The sequence below is a fragment of the Hydra vulgaris genome, chromosome 14 (genome assembly GCF_038396675.1).
Source record: "Hydra vulgaris chromosome 14, alternate assembly HydraT2T_AEP".
In the NCBI taxonomy this organism is placed as follows: domain Eukaryota; kingdom Metazoa; phylum Cnidaria; class Hydrozoa; order Anthoathecata; family Hydridae; genus Hydra; species Hydra vulgaris.
The window spans coordinates 13,983,870-14,004,832 of NC_088933.1; the positions used below are offsets into that span (position 1 = coordinate 13,983,870).

The window sequence follows — 20,963 nt, forward strand, 5'->3', positions numbered from 1 at the left end:
AAAAAACTTAAATTTAACTCGTTTGTAACTTTTTATTAAGATAGATTAAAAAATAATATACTCAGCTAGTACACATATGTTGGCCTAACATACGAACAATGTTAGAGGCATAATATTATTAACATTAAACCAAAATTGGGACAATGTTGCAATATGACTAATTTTGAACCTTTCCAAATGCAGTGTGTTAAAGGGGTTAGATTTGAAGTTGTTATAGTAGTTTTAATTTTCTTATAGTGTACAATAATTATGAAGTTAAAAATTACATAATTAAAACACCATTTTCAAACATTTTTGTACAAAATCAACACAACAATTTTGTTAAATTTGTATAAACCTAATTTCTAATTAGTTGTTATTCATTTTTTTTTTTTAAACATCTTCGCTTCCAACAAGGGTGCAAGCAGCCACTAATTAAAGTTGGAAGTTACTGAAAGAGAAAAGATGAAGATTGTAGAGCAAGATAACGATTGACAGACGACTTAAAAGATTGCAAATTGTATGAATCAGGAAAGCTAGATTGGAGGTTGGCTGCAAGAGCAGGTCCAACTATGTTTACAATGCGTTTTTGCACCTTGTCTAAAAGAGAAGTCTTTTGTCTAGAAGATCCGCCCCAGATATGGCAACAGTATTCCATACAAGGCCGGATTTGAGATTTATAGAGATAGAGAATAGAATCCGAAGTAAGAAAGTGACGAGCTTGATAAAGAGATGCAACCTTAGCAGATGCTAATTTTGCAACTGATTTGATATATGGTTTCCTAGAAAGATTGGAAGTAAGAGTTAATCCTAGAAGATGAAGAGTAGGTGACACATCGAGTACATCACCGTTCATAAATATAGGAAGATCTAAATTATTGCGATAACGATTGGCTAAAAAAAATTTAGTTTTATCTGAATTAAAGTTCACCAGCCACTGTGAGCCCCATGCTGTAGCAGAAGTGAGATCCATTTCAAGCTCAAATGCCCCCCCCCCCCAAGCAATCAGAAGGTGCCCCCTCAAATGATTCAAATAATCAGAGGGTGCCCCCTCAAATCAAAGGGTGCCAGCTCAAAATGCCCCCTCCAAGCAATCAGAGAAGCAATCTTATCACGACAAGAATAAATGGTAGTATCATCAGCAAACAATGCCACCTTAGATGTGAGAATATCTGGAAGATTGTTAATGTAAATTAAAAAGAGTATAGGGCCAAGGTAATAACCTTGAGGAACCCCTGAAGTTACAGAATAAGAAGAAGAGTGATGTCCACCGAGGACAACTTTAATGCTACGATTGGGAAGGAAGGATTCAATAATCTTAAAGATGTTGCCGGATACACCATAAGAAGAAAGCTTATGGAGAAGACCAGCATGCCAAACTTTATCAAAAGCTTTTGAAATGTCAAGAGCGATGGCCTTAACCTCTTCACCTTCATCTAATGCACGATAAAACCTGTCAGTTATTACTGTTAGCAAATCAGCTGTAGAACAAGAAGATCCAAATCCATATTGATGGTCAGAAAGTAAGTTATTAGATTCAAGAAGAAAAATTAAGTGTTTGTTAATTAAAGATTCAAATACCTTGCTTAAGATAGGAAGAAGACTTATGGGACGGTAGTTAGACAAATCAGATCGCTCTCCAGAATTTTTGAAGATAGGGATAACAGATGCCACTTTCCAGCAGGCTGGAAAGCAAGACTCTGGTAAGCACTTGTTGAATAGATTTGAGAGTATAGACGACAGCTCCGGAGAACACTTCTGCAAGACAATAAAAGGTGTGTTGTCCGGGCCGCGAGCTGTAGGAGGGTCTGGGCGGGAAATCGCTTTAGATACAGATGCTAGAGTGATATGAATGTCAAGCAATGGATCAACCTGTTTGTTGGTAATATCAGGTAGAACACAACTAGTGGAATCAAGAGATGATATTGATGAAAAGTTTTTAGCAAACAATTCAGCTTTGTCTTTAGGTGAGGTGACAAAGTCTGAACCATACAAGAGAGGTTGAATTAAAGATTTGCCCTTATTATTAATACTATTAAAGATTCTCCAAAAGTCACGAGAGCCTAATTTTTGAGAGGAGATAAGAGATTTCATGACCTGAGAATAGTGGGTTTTGACGTTAGACAAAACCTTTTTACAATTGTTTCTTGCAGTAATAAACAGACGTCTGTTTTCTGGAGAATTGTTCTGCTGATAAATATGGAAGTAACGGTTTCGATTGGCAATCGCAGCAGCACAGTGTGAGGAAAACCATGGAGGAGAGTGAGGCTTGACCTGGAATAGTCGAGAGGGAATAAAAGATTCCATTCCAGCCTGAATCCACAAAGTTATGTAAGAAGCACATTTGTCTACAGGAAGACGAAAGATTTCTACCCACGGGCCATCACGAAGAAAATCACGAAAAGAATCCCAGTCAGCTTTACTGTAGTTGTAAGAGGTTCGATAATAGGGGGATTAAGGTGATGAAGAAGAATGGGATATTAGTTTTAGAGAGATCAAACTGTGATCAGATGAACCTAAGGGTGAATGTGGAGAAACTGAGCACTGACTAGGATCAGAAACAAGACATAAGTCAAGTAGAGAAGGAAAATGATTTGGGTTGTCAGGAAAGCGAGTTGGAAAGTTGACTATTTGAATTAGGGATTGAGAAAGACAAAAGTTGTGGGCTTTAATGCCTGCAGAGTCACTGACACTAGAGCCAAGCCATTCAGAGTGGTGAGCATTAAAGTCACCGACAACAACTATATTAGCTGATGGATAAAGAGAGAGGGCTTGGTCAATATGATCAGAAATAACGTCAAAAAGAGTGCAGTCTTGAGATGAAGGAGAGCGATATAGAACAAAGAGAAAGGCAATAGAGTGAAGTCGTGCTAAACGAAAGCACATAAACAAATAGTCTGTGGATTCAAACCTAGTTTCATGACAAATGGGTGAATTCTTATGAATGTAAATGCCCAGGCCAAGCATGTGACTTTTGGAGTCTTTACGAATTAGAGGAAGATAACCATCAACACTAAGATCACAAAATGAGACAGCCGAACTCAAATTAGTCTCACAAAGAGCAAGTAGGTCTGGTGAACTTTGCAAGAGATAAGACTCAACAGAAAAAAAGTTACTTTGAAGACCACGAATATTAGTGAATGATAGGTTTAGAGAACTAGGTGATGATGATGGTTTTTTGTGTTTTATTGTTTTTGGTACTTTATTCATTTTTAAATTAGATTGAAGAACTTGACTCAAGGCATAGATAGTACTCAGAACACCTTTTAATAGCCCAAGCACTTGCCTCATTACTACTAATAAACCCTAAGCCGTAACAAAGGGCTCCAAATGTGGCCTCTGCAATGCACACAAAAGTACAAACAGGGACACCATCCACGCGCAACATGGCACTGTTAATACTTTGATATTTTTCAGCTGTTGATGGAATAAGTCTCTCTGAGAGCTACCACAGAGTTCGGAAAAACTGACAACCTGCCAGCCTCAGAACCATAAAACTGAATTTTAGAGCTGTACCCTCATTAGGAGATAATAGAATGAGTTGCCTAGTCATAAAAACAGAGACTCAAGCAAAATCCATGCATTGAGTCAAGAAGATCCAGCATTCAACATCCTAAACTGGAAACAATGTATTAAAAATACATCTGCGCCAGTCTAATAGATGAAGATGGGGTGCGAGGCTGGTCAACAGATAGAATCTGTTTACTCCTTAAGTCTTTGCCTAGGAGGCCTTCTCCAAGACAGTAGCCGGGTGCATTTAACGTCTGCCCAAGATGAGTATTTTTATCGAGACACCATCTCTAGCCTTTACTCAACCAAAAGACCCAAGGTGTTTTAAATCGGAGTTGGCATCTCCTAGCCTTTGCCTAAAAAGGCGTAACCTACAAGGCAGCAGGACATGAAGCAGGACATGAAGCAAACATGCAAAGAAGAATTATTAAAAATACTAAAGGTTGAATCATGAGAAGAGGTGGTAATGCGAAGAAATTTGTTTTTGTTTTCAAACTAGTAGTTATAATCTCACTATTATTATAAATAATTTTAAGAAGATTTTCAAGTAAAATAACTAGAGGGATGAATCAGCAAAACAATTACATTGTACAAACCCTGAAAAACCTAGATAAAGCATTAAATTTAAAAAATCAATTTATTTGGATTATTTTTATAATGTTAGCCTGTTGCATTTTTATGAATTATATTTTCGAAATATGCACTATGATTTAAAGATAAAATAAATTCTGCTGTTTCAAATACTGATTTTTATCATGATATGTTTCTATTACAAAAATTTTATTTTTTTTCATAAACTTTTTAACACTTGTCACAAAGCAAGGCCTAATAGCTATCAAGATAATAACTTATTGATATTAAAGACACCCAAAACAGAGCTTGGCATACCTGCATTAGAATTAGGAAATGAAAATTTTGGACATTGAAAGAATTGTAAAAAGAAGATTGTGTTTGATATCAATGAGAACAACGATTTCAGTGATACATATAAATAACTATTAGCAGATAGAATGACTTCAGCAAGTAGTTTTCCTAATAGTGTAGCAAATGATGAGATTTCATTCACTTTTTTAATAAAAACTATAATGCATATCTGCTTTGCTTTTGTCTTTAATAAAGCTTGTTCATTAACAATTCTGAGTGAGGAAGCGAGAGAAAACAAAAAAATAATTTAAATTTAATAATTCAAAGGAATGTATTAGTTATATGCCTTTGTAAAATTTTTATGGTAATTTAATTTTTATAATATTTCTATAAAATATACATATATGTATAACAAAATATACATATAAAAATAAACATATATGTTTATGCAGGGAATAAATTATAATTTTAAAATTAATATGTTATTTTTTGTTTTTTATTTGAATTGAATTTGTATGTAGGATTATGTGTACCTGTATGTATATTTTCATATGTTATTTATTCATTATTTTGATATGTTACTTAGTTGATATTTATATATTTTTAAAAATTGAATGTATTTAATATTACATTATATCATTATATTACATTATTATATTTAATATAATACTTTATATATTAATATATACAGTTTTTTATTTTTATTATATAAATTAATTGAAAAATGCAAATTCAGATAATTCTATTAAGTGGTAAGCATTAAGTTAAGCATTTTAGCATTAAACTCTCAAGAACAATAAAGATGGAAGATTCGTAAGTAAAATGTTTTATGTTTGAGTATGCCCATAGTTTGCATGAACATTTTATCGTAATTATAATAACAATAGATTCTGATTTTTTTACATGACAATAGATTCTGATTTTTTTGTGTATCATTATTAAGATAAAGCTGTTTTTTTGATCAGATCAATTGATTTTCATGATCAACATTTTTTGATCAATGTATATTAAATTTTTAATCTTTCTTTAAAAAATAAAGATCAAAAAATTAATATCAAAGAATAAGTATCAAAGTTTATGCAAAATTATTTAGTGAAAAAATGTTTTCACTAAATAATTTTTTTTAAATCATCATGATTTAAAAAAAAAGCAAAAAACTAGCAATAACAAAAATTATAAACAAAATTTACCTTGTTTTATAATTAGCTACATTTTCAAACCCGTATATGTCAAACAAATTTCGAACTTTCTGAAGAAGAAATTTCTAAAACAAAATTTTTGTTTGATTTAGATAAAAAATAAAACATTATTTAATGCTCAATCAGACAATTTGAGATCAAATATGACTCCCTGTTTGCATTTACATCATCAATATAGAAAATTTGCATCGATAAATAATCACCTTAAACCATTAGCAATAACAACAAACTTTTTAAGTTGCTGGTGAAATTTCTTTGAAAGTGAAATATTATTTTTTAGGAAAAGCACTTTTTGCAGTTATTCAAGTTTTTTTTCAGTCTTCTTTTTCCATTGGCTTTTTTTAAAAAATTTCATATTATTAATTATTCCATGCAAGTTTAAACTAATTTAGGAGCTACTAATAAAATGAATGGAAAATTCCTTTTTAAAATAGTTGGAAGAAAGTTTAAGAAACAGTCTATAAAAATAGAATAAACAGAGATACTGAAAACATTCTGAATATTCCAAAACTTCTTCTTAGCACAAAATGTAAAAATATTTTTAAAATAAGAAAATAATTTTAAATATATATATATATATATATATATATATATATATATATATATATATATATATATATATATATATATATATATATATATATATATACAGATATATATATATATATACATATATATATATATATACATACATATATATATATATATATATATATATATATATATATATATATATATATATATATATATATATATAGATATATATATATATATATATATATATATATATATATATATATATATATATATATATATATATATATATATATATATATATATAATATATATATTGTCGCATGAGAATTATAGGGTTCTATCTGCATTTTTTTTATGTTAAAAGAATCTAACAATTAAAGTTTTAATTAATAATTAATAATAAAAACAAACAACTTTAAAAATATTATGAATAATAATATATTTTTAATAATGAAACCATAATAACATAAACGACTTGTAATTTATAACTATAAAGAATAATAGCATTAAAACATTTTAAAATTAATATATATATATATATATATATATATATATATATATATATATATATATATATATATATATATATATATATATATATATATATATATATATATATAGTATGACTATGTTACTATAATAGTAAATAGAATAAACTAATAGAATTATTTACTTTAAACAAATTTGAAGCTTTTCCACCTTGTTGTAATAATGAACGTATTGATGTTGTAGCATCACGTACAGCTGCCCATGGGATGTATTCGGTTTCTTTACCAGCATAACCAATCAAATCCAAAGCAACAGTATAGTTAACAAGACCAGAACTGAAAAAGAAAGTCATAGACATAAAAATTTTAATTGAATTTTTTTAAATAATTAAAAAAACAAATCAACTTACTCAGCAAAAGCAAAAACATCAGATATTAATCCAGCACGATCTTTTACATCAAATATCTAAAATTATTTTCACATAAACACATAAAGCTCAATATAAATACAAATTTACTGATGTGGTCTTAATACTTTTATTCTTTTAAATTTAAAAGCTAAAAAAAAAAACAATTTCAACTTTCTAGATATGTTATTTTACAACGTACTTAATGAAGCTTTAGGTACTTTTTGTTTCTATAAATATTCTAGTACAAAGTTTTAGGTATTTAGTTCAATTAGTTTTACTATATGAAATTTTGTGTATAGCTCAAAATAGAATTTTTTATCAATTTTATCAACTTTTTTATCAATTTATTTTGTTGTAAATTTTAAATTCAAATTCAAATTCAAATTTCAAATTCAAATTTCAAATTCAAATTTCAAATTTCAAATTTAAATTTTAAATTCAAATTTTAAATTCAAATTTCAAATTCAAATTTCAAATTTAAATTTCAAATTCAAATTTCAAATTCAAATTTCAAATTCAAATTTCAAATTCAAATTTCAAATTCAAATTTCAAATTTAAATTTCAAATTCAAATTTCAAATTCAAATTTCAAATTCAAATTTCAAATTCAAATTTCAAATTTAAATTTCAAATTCAAATTTCAAATTCAAATTTCAAATTTCAAATTCAAATTTCAAATTCAAATTTCAAATTCAAATTTCAAATTCAAATTTCAAATTTCAAATTTAAATTTCAAATTCAAATTTCAAATTCAAATTTCAAATTCAAATTTCAAATTTCAAATTCAAATTTCAAATTCAAATTTCAAATTCAAATTTAAATTTCAAATTCAAATTTCAAATTCAAATTTCAAATTCAAATTTCAAATTCAAATTTCAAATTCAAATTTCAAACTTAAATTTCAAATTCAAATTTCTATATTCAATTTGACATAAAGTACTTGAGTTTTATTTTGATTGTCCTGTCAAAAAAAATTATGCACACAATGTCATACTTGCTCAATTGTTTACAAAACTGGTTAAATAAGAAATAAAATATCATGCTTTTTGCCATTAGCAGAAAACATAAAGATTATTTCACTGATTATTGTTTTTGCAAAATGTACACAATATAAGCTTTTAACTTCTGCTTTGTCATACGATTGTAATGTCTTTCTTTTCAATTGTTATAAAATCATTAAATTGCCTAAAGTCTTCAAATAAAGACTAAGTAATTGAATGCATGCAGTTTTTTGTAGCTTCAGTACATATAATGAAAAATATGTATTTAATGACAGAATTTCAAAATATATTTGGAGGGTTTAGTTTTTAAAATGTGAGCTTTAATTTTTCAGAAAAAGAAGAAAAAAAAATTAATAAAAAAACAATAGCTGCCCTAACCTGAACCCTCAGTCAATGTAGTAGCACTTCTTTGCATGTTCTACCTAGATAGTCCGCCAATGTATTTACTGAAGCCCCTGCAGCTAACTATTTCAGTATGACATCATCAGTGTGCGTCTTATGCTGTATTCACATATGTATATTCGTATATATACATGCATATACATATATGTATACATATACACACACATATATAAATATATACACATTATATATATATATATATATATATATATATATATATATATATATACATATATATATATATATACATATATATATATATATATATATATATATATATACATATATATATATTTATATATATATATATATATATATATATATATATATATATATATATATATATATATATATATGCACGCTAGAGCATGGGGCTCTCAATGGCTGGTGAACTTTAATTCAGATAAAACTATCACAGTAATCTAGATTTTCCTATATTTATGAAGAGTAATGTACTTGATGAGTCACCTACCCTTCATCTTCTAGAATTAACTCTTACTTCCAACCTTTCTTGGAAACCATATATCAAATTAATTGCAAAATTAGCATTTGCTAAGATTGAATCTCTTTATCATGCTTGCCACTTTCTTACTCCCGATTCTATTTTTTATCTCTATAAATCTCAAATCCGTCTTTGTATAGAATGCTGTTTCTATACCTGGGGCGGATCATCCAATGATGCCCTTTTTCTTTTAGACAAGGTGTAAAAACGCATTGTAAACATAGTTGGACCTGCTCTTGCAGCCAACCTCCAACAATCATCACATAGTCATGTTGATTCTCTTTCTCTTTTCTATAAATACTATAATGAGCATTGCTCTAAAAAGCAATGATTGGTCTGAAAGTAGCACGAACTCCAACTCATTGGAAAACAGCAAACACACATTGCAAGTCGCCTTGTTACAATCTTAAAGCTGTCTTCCCACGAAGCAGCAAAGGTGTGCTGCCAGCTTTCTGGTGAGGGCATTAAAATCCTAACTCCATGTCAGTCAGCTATATACATAAGAGCATACACTTTCATGGCAAACAAATAGATGGTTTTAAATATCAGGAAGTGGTCCTAAAGGATGAAGCAAAAGAAATTAAGTTGATGTGTTAAAGGAATTCAACCTGTGGGGAACAATTGTGATGATTGTTGCTGATTCAGCAAGTAGGAATACTGGCAAGAAGACAGGCATTGTTGTTCAGCTGCACCAAATGTTCAAAGAGAAAGGTTACCACAAACCCAAGTTTATCAATTGCCAACACCATGAGCTGGATTGCATTCTTTGCATTGTCATGGATGACGAGCTCAATAGATTGACTAAATCACTTATGATTGAGTATTTTTTTGTGAAGGATTCGATGAGCAACTATGGTAAATTGAAATCAGAAATAGCAACGATAAAAATAAGACTAAGGAAACAGGTAGCTGGTGAGACAACATGAAGTTTTTTTAACCATCTCACTCATGTCTTCCGTCATCACACTGAGATGAATAAGATAATAGAATCTTTATATATATATACAAACACAGACACCAACACACACACACACATATATATATATATATATGTATATATATATATGTATATATATGTATATATATATATATATATATATATATATATATATATATATAAAGTTATATGTGTATTCTACAGTTAGAGTGCTCAATAATCTTAAAGTACATAGCAGTAATAAATTAATAATAATAAATTTCTAATATAGTTTATACATATACATACATATAATATATATATATATATATATATATATATATATATATATATATATATATATATATATATATATATATATATTATATGTATATATATATATCTATATGCACACACACACATATAATGCTTGTGTGTGTGATACTCTATGTATAAAAAAAATAAATTAAAAGCAAAAAAAGCATTTACTGTATGATTTGATTTAAGAATTTCTATGAAGTTATTCCATCCATTAGAATCATAGTTAACCCGATAAAAACCATCTTGTAGAGCATTTCCTTTTATTAATAAACCACCGACATTGAGATTTACTAAAGAAAACAGTGTTATTATATATATATATATATATATATATATATATATATATATATATATATATGTATATATATATATATATATACACATATATATATAAATATACATATATGTTTATACATATATATATATAGATATATATATATAGATACATATATATATATACATATATATATATATATATATACATACGTATATATATATATATACATATTCAAAAAGATCTGATGAGCACAAATGATATTATTATTTTAGTGAAATAAAAACACTTTTTAGTTTAAAACACATATTTTGAATTTACAAAGTTCATCATCAGTTTAAAATGACCAATATAAAATTTTCAATATATACAAAGTAATTAAAAATCCATTAAAAATTGCTGTTAAAAAAAACTATTTATAATACATAATTAAAATAAAAAATATAATACAAAGGAATTAATAAAAATACAATCAAATTTAAAGTTAACATTCATTACACAAAAGGTATTGTACAATAAAGGACAGGATGTTAATATAAGTTAGATTTGAACAATATAATACCTCTGTGCCTAACTTGTTTGTTTAACTCAGGTTTCTGCCATTTTATATAAAAACTTTCTTTAATTTCTAATTCAGTTTCCCTATTGGCAGAATCCAGAATGGTAAAACATTCTGCAGTTGCTTTATTAAAATAATCAATGTTGGATTAAATATGTTGAAATATATGTGATTTTTTATCTTTCTTAAAATGTTCATCAATATGTTGAGATATGTGTCAGACAGTTTGCCCTATGTAACAAACATTACAGTTTGCACAATTAAATTTATAAACAATGTTCAGAGTGTTTAAGATCCAAATATTTTTTTAAAGCTTTCAGGAACTCTGTCAATTTGGTCATAATATTGACCATTAAAAAAAAAATGTGTATTACTTGTGGCAAAGTGAAATAATTTAATAAATTTTGTTTGAAAATTTTTAGCTCAGGGGGTAGTTTTGAAATATTTTTAATACTGCTAGTTCAATAGTTTCATCTAACGGTCTAATCTAAATGAATAAGAATCTTTTGGTGAATATTTATTGTTTATGCATGGTTGAACTAAGTTGCTAAGGAATTTTGCTAATTTATAATTATAAGAATTTATAGAAGATATAATAGGTCTAAATTTTGGAATGTCATTAAATTTTTTATGCATTTTGGGTGTCCCATAAATTCTTGCAGGATGAGAACCTATGGGGTATATTTTTTTATATTGTTCAGTAGTAAGAAAACTTTCTTTGTTTAACTTTTGAAGAAATTGATATAACTGTCCTTACCTGAATTTTGTAAGAACTTTGTCAAGAAGTTTAAATTTATTTCCATCATTTAAAATTGAATAGATTGCATTATCGTAGTCAGTTCTATTTAATAGAACCACACCGTTAACTTTATCCGTTTTTACACTAACTAACATTTTATTTTTTCTTAGTTTTTTAATAATCGCATGTTTGCGCAAAGTCCTTTTAGATGGTTTATAATTAAAATAATATGTATTAGCAGTATGGGCTAATTCTGTTTTAACTCTATTAGAATTTTTTTTTATTAATAATATTTTCATTCAACGATTGATAAATTATTTCAAAAGAAGTAAAAATATTTATATTTCTAATTCTTTTGAATACTTTTATTCAACCTTTCTGGGGGTATGGAGTGGTTAAGCCTGTTCTTTAAAATTTCTAATTCATCCTGAGTTAATTGAAATTTAGATAAATTTTTTATAATTTGTTTGGAAATGAAAGGTAAAATAGTATTTTCAGATTTTGCAATTTTTTACCATGAGTCTTATTAATTGTTTTAATGTAACTATCAACATTCTTCCTTACTAGTTATTTTAAAATAATATAATCCAAACTTGTTAGTAATTTATGCATAACATCTTCTTCATTTCTTAATTCTTTTTCTATCTTCTTAGTTTCTCGGACTCTTCTTTAAATAAAACTTCATAATTTATGATGTTTTATTCAAAGAAGAGTCCTTTGGCTCCTGATACCTTTTGAAAAACCTAAATATGAATGTAAATATTTTAAATTACCCTATATTGGTTAACGATATTTAAACGCTCAAAACAAAATATCAGAGTTAATAAAGCTGTTTTGCAAAAGGAAATGTATCATAAAATTGGCATTTACTTCTACTAAAATTCAACAGTTTTTTTCATTAAAAGATATTATTCCCAGAAATTTAAAATCTAACATTGTTTATAAATTTAATTGTGCAAACTGTAATGTTTGTTACATAGGGCCAACTGTCCGACACATTTCTCAACATATTGATGAACATTTTAAGAAAGATAAAAATCACATATATTTCAACATATTTAATCTAACATTGATTGTTTTAATAAAGCAACTGCAGAATGTTTTACCATTCTGGATTCTGCCAATAGGGAAACTGAATTAGAAATTAAAGAAAGTCTTTATATAAAACGGCAGAACCCTGAGTTAAACAAACAAGTTAGGCACAGAGGTATTATATTGTTCTAATCTAACTTATATTAACATCCTGTCCTTTATTGTACAATACCTTTTGTGTAATGAATGTTAACTTTAAATTTGAGTGTGTTTTTATTATTTTCTTTGTATTATATTTTTTATTTTAAATTGTATTATAAATAGTTTTTTTTTTAACAGCAATTTTTAATAGATTTTCAATTACTTTGTAACCTATATATTGAAAAATTTTATATTGGTCATTTTAAACTGATGATGAACTTTGTAAGTTCGAAACATGTATTTCAAATTAAAAAGTGTTTTTATTTCACTATTATATATATATATATATATATATATATATATATATATATATATATATATATATATATATATATATATACATATATATATATATATTTATATATATATATATATATATATATATATATATATATATATATATATATATATATATATATATATATATATAAATATATACTAATAAATTTTAATATATGAATAATTACTAATTTAATGTTCTTAAAAGAACAGAGCAATAATAAATTAGTAGAAAATCACTTACCAAATTTTTTTTAGTTTGTGTAAAATAAAGTTATTTGATAAGTGATTTTCTACTAATTTATATATATATATATATGTATACATTAGCAGCATATATCTAGTAGGGGTGTTAAAAAAAACAAAATTTTTAAAACTCGAATACACAAGATGCCAAATATTAAAAAAATATGATTACAAACAATAACAAAAAATAAAAAAAGGTAATTTTTTTGCGCTAACTTGCAATTCCATGATGCTAAATGGTTGTAATAATTTTCAAACTTCCTGCTAAATTTCCAGTTGTAATAATTTTTAAACTTTCTACTAAATTTCGAAATATAATTTTTTTTTTATAAAAAGTAAGGTGAAAACCTAAAAAAAATTTATGAGTTATAATAATCTAATTTGCTTCATAATTATAATGATTTATCATCTGATAGCAATCACATGATAACAATCACATGATAGTTATACTTTTAATCTCAAACTGTTTAACTTTTAATGATGTATAAGTATGTTAATATGTAATTTATAGAGTAATATGTAATAATGTGATTTGTAATTGCATTACTTTACATGACTTAGTGATTAAACAACTATAATCTTCTTTTTGCCCTGATCATGTAAAGTTTTTCTATATGTATTTGTTATTGCAATTATTTTTAAATCACAAAAAGTATATAAATATATAAAAACATTTTTTTGTAATCATATTTTTTTTATATTTGCCCCAAAATTGGCTTCTTGTGTATTCAGGTTTTGAAAATTTTATTTTTTTGAACTCCCCTAATATCTAGTATATAAATAGTGTTCAATTTACGTTTAAACACAAGAGACAAAAACTCACACACATACAAACAACTTCATGCTAACAATAATTGTTATGATAATTATAATGATTGTTTGAAAGTGAAAATGAAAGTTAAGGAAAGTTTGTTCATTTAACGGAAAAATCCAGGTATGAACAAACAGGTGAATCATTATAAGATATCTCTTTTCACATAATAGTTACTATTTTATAATTTGTTGACCTTTTGTTAAATAATTTATATATTAGGGATACAAAATAAAAAATAATTTTAAGATTTTCAAATGAGGATGTCACCTAGTTATGAGCTTTTATAAAAAAATGACAATTGTTGTAAGGTACATCCTTTTAAAAACTTAATGCGCTATTTTGATTTTTAATTTAACTTAATACTCTGTTAGGGAAAATGTTTTAGTTTTGTTTACTAGTTAAGTTTAGCGTTACATGATTTAATCTAATTAAATAATAAATTGTACAAGGCATTACAAGTTTAGTTATTACACAACCATTCAATATGTCAAACAAAATCCTACTATAACCAAAATATCAAGAGACGTAAGGAAAATAAATTTGATTCACTTTGAGAAAAGTAAAAAATTACATAAGAGTAAATCTCAAGAATCATTAGGAATAGTATGTAAAATGCCAACAAATTGACAAATAATTAACCAATACACCAGCTTTGCATCAGACTGTAAAAATGTGAAAGGACCAATAAAGAAAATTTCTGATAAATGTTTAGAACTATGATCTAATTTGAATTTTCCAAATACATAGACAAAACAGCAGTTCCGAGAATAATAGAAAAATTGATACAAGAGACAAATAGAAATAAAAAAACCAGGTGTTATAGTTTTGATGGTTTATTAGATATAACGAAAGAGGATGGACTTTAATCGCATTCTGAGGATAAAAATCTTTATTTAGGGCAATTAGAGACATTTGGTAGAGTGGGATATACTACAATGAAGCCTGATGATCCTAAAAAAACACATCCTTCAAAGAAAATTAAAATTGGAATTGTTCCATTAATGCTATCGATTTCAATTCTGAATGAATACAGAGAGGTACGAAAGCAGTAATGAGCCAGTAAGCAACAGTGACAGTTACTATGAACCTTCGATAAATATTAATGAACAAAAAATTAAACAGAGAACAGTTGAGGCAGCTAAATTGATTTGTCAAGCAAAGCTAAGTACATGAAAAGCTGCCACAATGTTTCAACAACTACAGATGGCTGGTGTCAATCTTCCTGCACCATCTCAACCAGCAATATATATGGCAGTCACCAGTCAAGGTAAAAAGTTGCAAGATAAATTAAGAAAAAAACTGAAGGTCGAGAATTGGTGTTTGCATTTTGAAAGAAAAAAGAGGGTGGAACATCAAGTAGTTGTGATAAAGAATAATAAAAAAGAGGTTAGACTAAAGTCAATGGTATTGAAGAATGAAAAGTCAGAGACAATTTTTGAAGGACCTCGAGAACTTTTGAATGAATACGATTAATTAGGAACTATAAAAATGATATACTCTATCATTTTTATAGCTCCTAATAAATCATATAATAAAATCATATAAATTATATAAGAACTATAAAAAAAACAGACTCTACAAATGTTAACACTGGGAAAACAAGTGGTGTGATAAAGAGCTTAATGACATATTTTAAAAGTGTTGGCTTTCAGAAACATCTCTATATTGGTTGTCAACACATCTCTATATTGGTTGTCATATATTAGATCGATTATTAAAGTTATGTCTGAATGACTTTTTTGGAGGTAATACCAATTCACCTGAACTGTCATATTATTTTGTTGAAGCAATATGTAGTAGATATGACTATTCAACATTGAACTTTGACAATAGTGGTATACCATTAAAAGAGAATGAACTGAAATGAATAGATGACATACAGTTTTTGAAGCATCTGATAAACGCAGTGAAATGCTTTTGGAATGAAAATAAATTTTCTAAGATTAATTTTTAAAGTTTACCAAATATTAGTCAATCTACATGGAAATCCTGGGCAATTTATTTACTACTTGCTTACATACTAATTCCTTCAGATAGACAACGACTTGAGATTGCAGTTAAGCTTGTTGCTGGAAAATGGGCAGATATCTGATTTTCAAACCAAATGTTTAACCCTAAAAATGGTAAAGAAATGGAGCAAGTCATTAAAGATCATCCAAAGGCTTTCAATACATTCAAGAAGTTTTGGTGTGATATTCCTTCACCTATAAATACGCAATGATCCAACATTTGTGCCAAACAAGCAGTAAAAGTTTTAGAAGATATCAAAATCTTTGCAAATTTGAAGAAACTTTGTATTTAAATATCTATTAACAAATCACAATTAAAGCAAATGAAAAAAACCTTAATTAAATCAAAAACCTTTTTAGGTAATGTAGTTTAGTTTTGAACAATTATTTTGCTAATATTTTAATAATTTGCTAATTCATTGAATTGATTTTTTCTTCATAATTGGTGATGTAGGAATTGTATGATGAGGTAATGTAGCAGGTGAGTAGCTTTATAAGCAACATTTTTAGTTAGACATCAAAATTAATACAAATATATATAGTTTTATTAATACAGTTGTAATTTATAACATTAGAGTTTCTAATCAGTTTTAAACAAGAACTGAAAACCGCGTTTTTTTGTCAAATCCGATATAAATGCGGTAGGTATAAATCCAATATTAATGCGGTAGTGGTGTAGTGGTAGAGCGTTCGCTTCATAAGCGAGAGGTTCGGAGTTTGATCCCCACCACGTCCCTGGTAGTACCGCGCTCAACTTGTTTCTCTGCGCAGCGACCTTGTTCGTCAAGTTTCGTGTTTCGGAGTTATAGAGTTGAGAGAGGGTTATGACCACAATTAAGTAGCCTCCTCGTCTGTAGTGGCCTTCTGGGCCTTGGGGAGGTGAATTACCAAATAAAAAAATTAAAAAAAAAAATGAAAATTGCCACTTTCAAAAACGGTTTTGGCGGTTTTTTGGATAATGTCTTTTGAATGTTTATTTATTATAGAAAAGTATAAAAAATCAAGTTTGTAAGTAATTAAATTATTATGCTATTATTTAGTTTGTATTTCGCTGGAAAGCTTAACATGGCTTTTCAGTTCCCAAATTATTCAAGTTTTCCAAAAAAATGTTTGAATATTGAATAAATATATTCAAATATAAAGTATTCAAATACTCATAAGAATGGCCTATTCTTTATATTAAAGAATTTTATTCCTTAAAAAAATATAAGGATATTTTTAGTGTATATTTTTATTCAACAAAATATTAACATATGAGTATGTAATAAAAATAATTAAAAAAATAATTAAAAAATAGTTTCTACCAATTATTTAATTTTTTGAAAATATATTTATCTTCCAGATAAACATCAGTTTGGAAATTTGTTGTTCAGCGTAAAGTTCTAAATTCAAGAGATGTTGAAGGCATCTGTAATAGATGCGGGTCTGTTGTAACATGCTTGGGTGGATCCACAACTACTTTGCAGAATCATATTTTGCGTCGTGAAATTACAATCAATAGTCCTTTGACCAGAGAATCAAGCAGCAGCTCAAATTCACCACCGGGAAAAAAAAATAAAATCATGGATAGTTATTTACAAAAAAACAAGCCTTAAAAAAATTGTATCTGATCTAGCTACAGATTTGTTTTGATTACTAATAAAATGGTATCAACCTATAAAACTGGCCTCATTAGGAATTATGGTTCCTATTAAGCCGAAAGTTTAATACAAAATATTAAGAATCATTTGAATTCATTTAGTGTCTATATGAAAAGAGATGTAGTAGGCTCTACTCAAGATAGTGCAGTAATCAACAAGAAGCTCATGCAAATAATGAACATTGTTGATCAGTTTTTCTTTAATCAAGCATTTCATTTTGGTGTATACAACACATTATACAAGAAAAATAAAGACACAAACGTACCAATTTCCAATGAAACGGACAGTGATTCAAAAGAGGATGAACATGGAATTTACAATGATAGTTTTAGTTTTGAATCAGTAAACAATGAGATTAATGTTGACTACCCTGAAATTTTAATGAATGCATGAAAAGTAGTGAAATTCATAAAAATGTCATCAGTTCTAATCAAATTTTTAAGAAAAAAGTTACTGAGGAATTTGGTAAAGAATTGAACTGCATCTAGATGTTTATCATCATTGGAATTCACTGTTAAAAACTAAGATATATTTATTCCAGACATTTATGGAATTAAATGCTCTTGATGTAATCAACAAGCTAGATTTTGAGTCATTAGCTTCATTACATGCCATTTTAGAGCCAACAAAACTAGCAGCACTGCTAGTTTTAAATGCAATAAAGATGTGATTGATGCATGAATTCAAGATAAGTACCTGCTTTCAATAATGTTGCATCTTCTATGCTAAGGAATTCCACTTAGAATTCCTTAGCAGAGAAAATGCAACGTTATTGACAGCAGGTATTGTTCTTGAGTTTATGCATCATTCGCATTTTTATTGCATTCAAATTTAAAAAGCGCATCAATGAAAAAATTAATGGAAACATTTTGCAGTTGTTAAGGTGCCTAAAATATCCTTCAGTTGTTCCATTAAAAAGTACTTTAAATTTTGCCGGAAAACTTGCATTTAGGCATTTTGGATTTACTTCTAATGATAAGGAACCACTACTAGCTGAAACACCATGTACAATAGTAGAAGGTTTACCTTCTACTATTGCTGCGCTAGTTTCTGCACAAAAATTAGATCATGATAACTTAATGAATCATTAAAATCTTTAGTTTTCTTAAATTTTTTTTACAATAAAAATAAGTCATTATAAATTTTATTTTGAAATATAAACATGATGTTAGAAATATAAACATGATGCTAGAAAATATAAACAGATGTTAGGATAGTTTAAAAAACTATTTTAATAAACAAAATGCAAGATAAACTTACATAAGTTTTACTATTTAACAAGAAAAATCCAAAACGGTTAACCTCGGTTTTTTTTATATGCAGTTTTTTGGAAACCCTACATTAACAACATTTACTTTGTGCAATACTTGTTGATTGTGTGAGTTAATAATTAGTTCTAATATTTGGCATACAGAGATAACTTGTTTTGATTGTATTTCTTTTAAAAACCTTGTGGACCATGTGATGCAACATAAATTTTTTTTTTTTAAAGTAATCATTAAATTCAAAAATGAAATACTGGAATTAAATAGAAATATGGAATAGCAACAAAAATTCTATTACTGAATAATATTACTAAATATTAACAATATTATTCAATAATATTAACAATATAATAAACAATTAAATCACTCAGTCACTATATCTCCTCTGAAATTGGCTTAAGGTTAGGCTCTTCAAAGAATCTCCTAAATGACACATAGTACTTCCATCACTTTCAAATTGGAGAAACCCGAGCCTCATGATCTCTTTTTTTCTGTTTTTATTAGTTATCATTTGTGAAAAAAGAGCCAATGGAACAAACTCTTCATTCATATACCAACTATGTCTGATAAGAGCATAGTTTGTACCTGGATCTTTTTTCAGCAATCATAAAATCATGGTATGCTAACAGTTTCAGTTTCTCAACTAAAATCAAATAATTGACTGGAGCATCAGCTGCAAGTGGGCATTTAATCCACTATTGTACATAGACACTTACAGTAAACACAGAGAAACGTTCCAATTTCTTAAATTGATTTTTGTTTGCAACTTCTGAATTGGGTATAATTATTTTTCTTGACAATAGGACTTATTTCATAGTGTACAGAAGTTTTGTCAGCCATCTCCAGAATGCTTCATGCTAAACTTCTAAGGCTTAGATCTTTTAGTAACTAATAGACTGAGTTTAACAAGTTCTTGGTGATTCCCTCGAGTGAAACCTTACAATAAGAATTCATGGAAGCAATTTCCTAATCTTTCTTGTTCCTTCTCAGTTGCTGTAAGAAGTTCAAGATAGAAATAGGGTACTTTATTAACTGGTAAAAGTTAAAAGTAGTGGCTCCTGAATTTTCAGCAATTTATAACCAATTTATTAGTTAAAGCAAGTCACTTAAGTCTATTCAATTAAATAAAAATATTTTCGTTAAATAACAATGATATCAAAGCATTAGACTTACCAAAAATATTGATTTGCAAAGAAATAACACTCAAACACACATATTTACTAGCTAACAACATATGCTGGTCACAAGGCTATTAGGTATAATACAAATTATAGTTTATTGGTAATCACGAACCTGCCTTTTTTTCACAATATTTTTAATGTCAATAGACAACTGACTGGTTGCGATTCTTAATGTATTCTGCAAGTTAGTATCTGTCAGTACATCTTGTTTTTGATTTTGCAAATTTCATACAAGAAAAAAAACTTTCACACAAATATGTGCTACCAAACAAGACACTCATTATTTTTGCATTGTTGACTAAGTTGCTGTACTTATTTTGGTCAAGATTTTTGTAAAATAACAATAAATTTTGTTTATTATATGCTTCTCTCAAAGCATTGCTGCATTGAAGATCAATTAACTCCATTTGGAATTTATCTGGTACAGTTTCAATATCAGCAGAGAATGGCACTGTGAACAATAGGATTTTGTCTGCGTGATTCTTAACATCTGCAAACCTTTTTGAAAATCTTGTTTTCAATTCAGCAATACAGGTAAAAAATTTTGCTGTGTTTCCAGGATTCAGCTCACCCAAAGTTGGAAAATGACTGAAAT

At 27.4% G+C, this 20,963-nt stretch overlaps 1 protein-coding gene across 2 annotated transcripts in view; it reads right to left on the bottom strand.

Annotated features, from left to right (window-relative positions):
• LOC100212915 (aminopeptidase Ey) overlaps nt 1–20,963 on the bottom strand; it is a 63,531-nt gene that overhangs the window by 9,890 nt on the left and 32,678 nt on the right. For both annotated transcript variants that reach the window (XM_065818601.1, XM_065818602.1), the window contains exons 13-16: nt 10,298–10,419; nt 6,988–7,043; nt 6,763–6,913; nt 5,544–5,617 (exon numbers count right to left, since the gene is read on the bottom strand). In XM_065818601.1, coding sequence (XP_065674673.1) covers nt 5,544–5,617; nt 6,763–6,913; nt 6,988–7,043; nt 10,298–10,419 — 403 coding nt within the window. The remainder of the gene's footprint in view (nt 1–5,543; nt 5,618–6,762; nt 6,914–6,987; nt 7,044–10,297; nt 10,420–20,963) is intronic.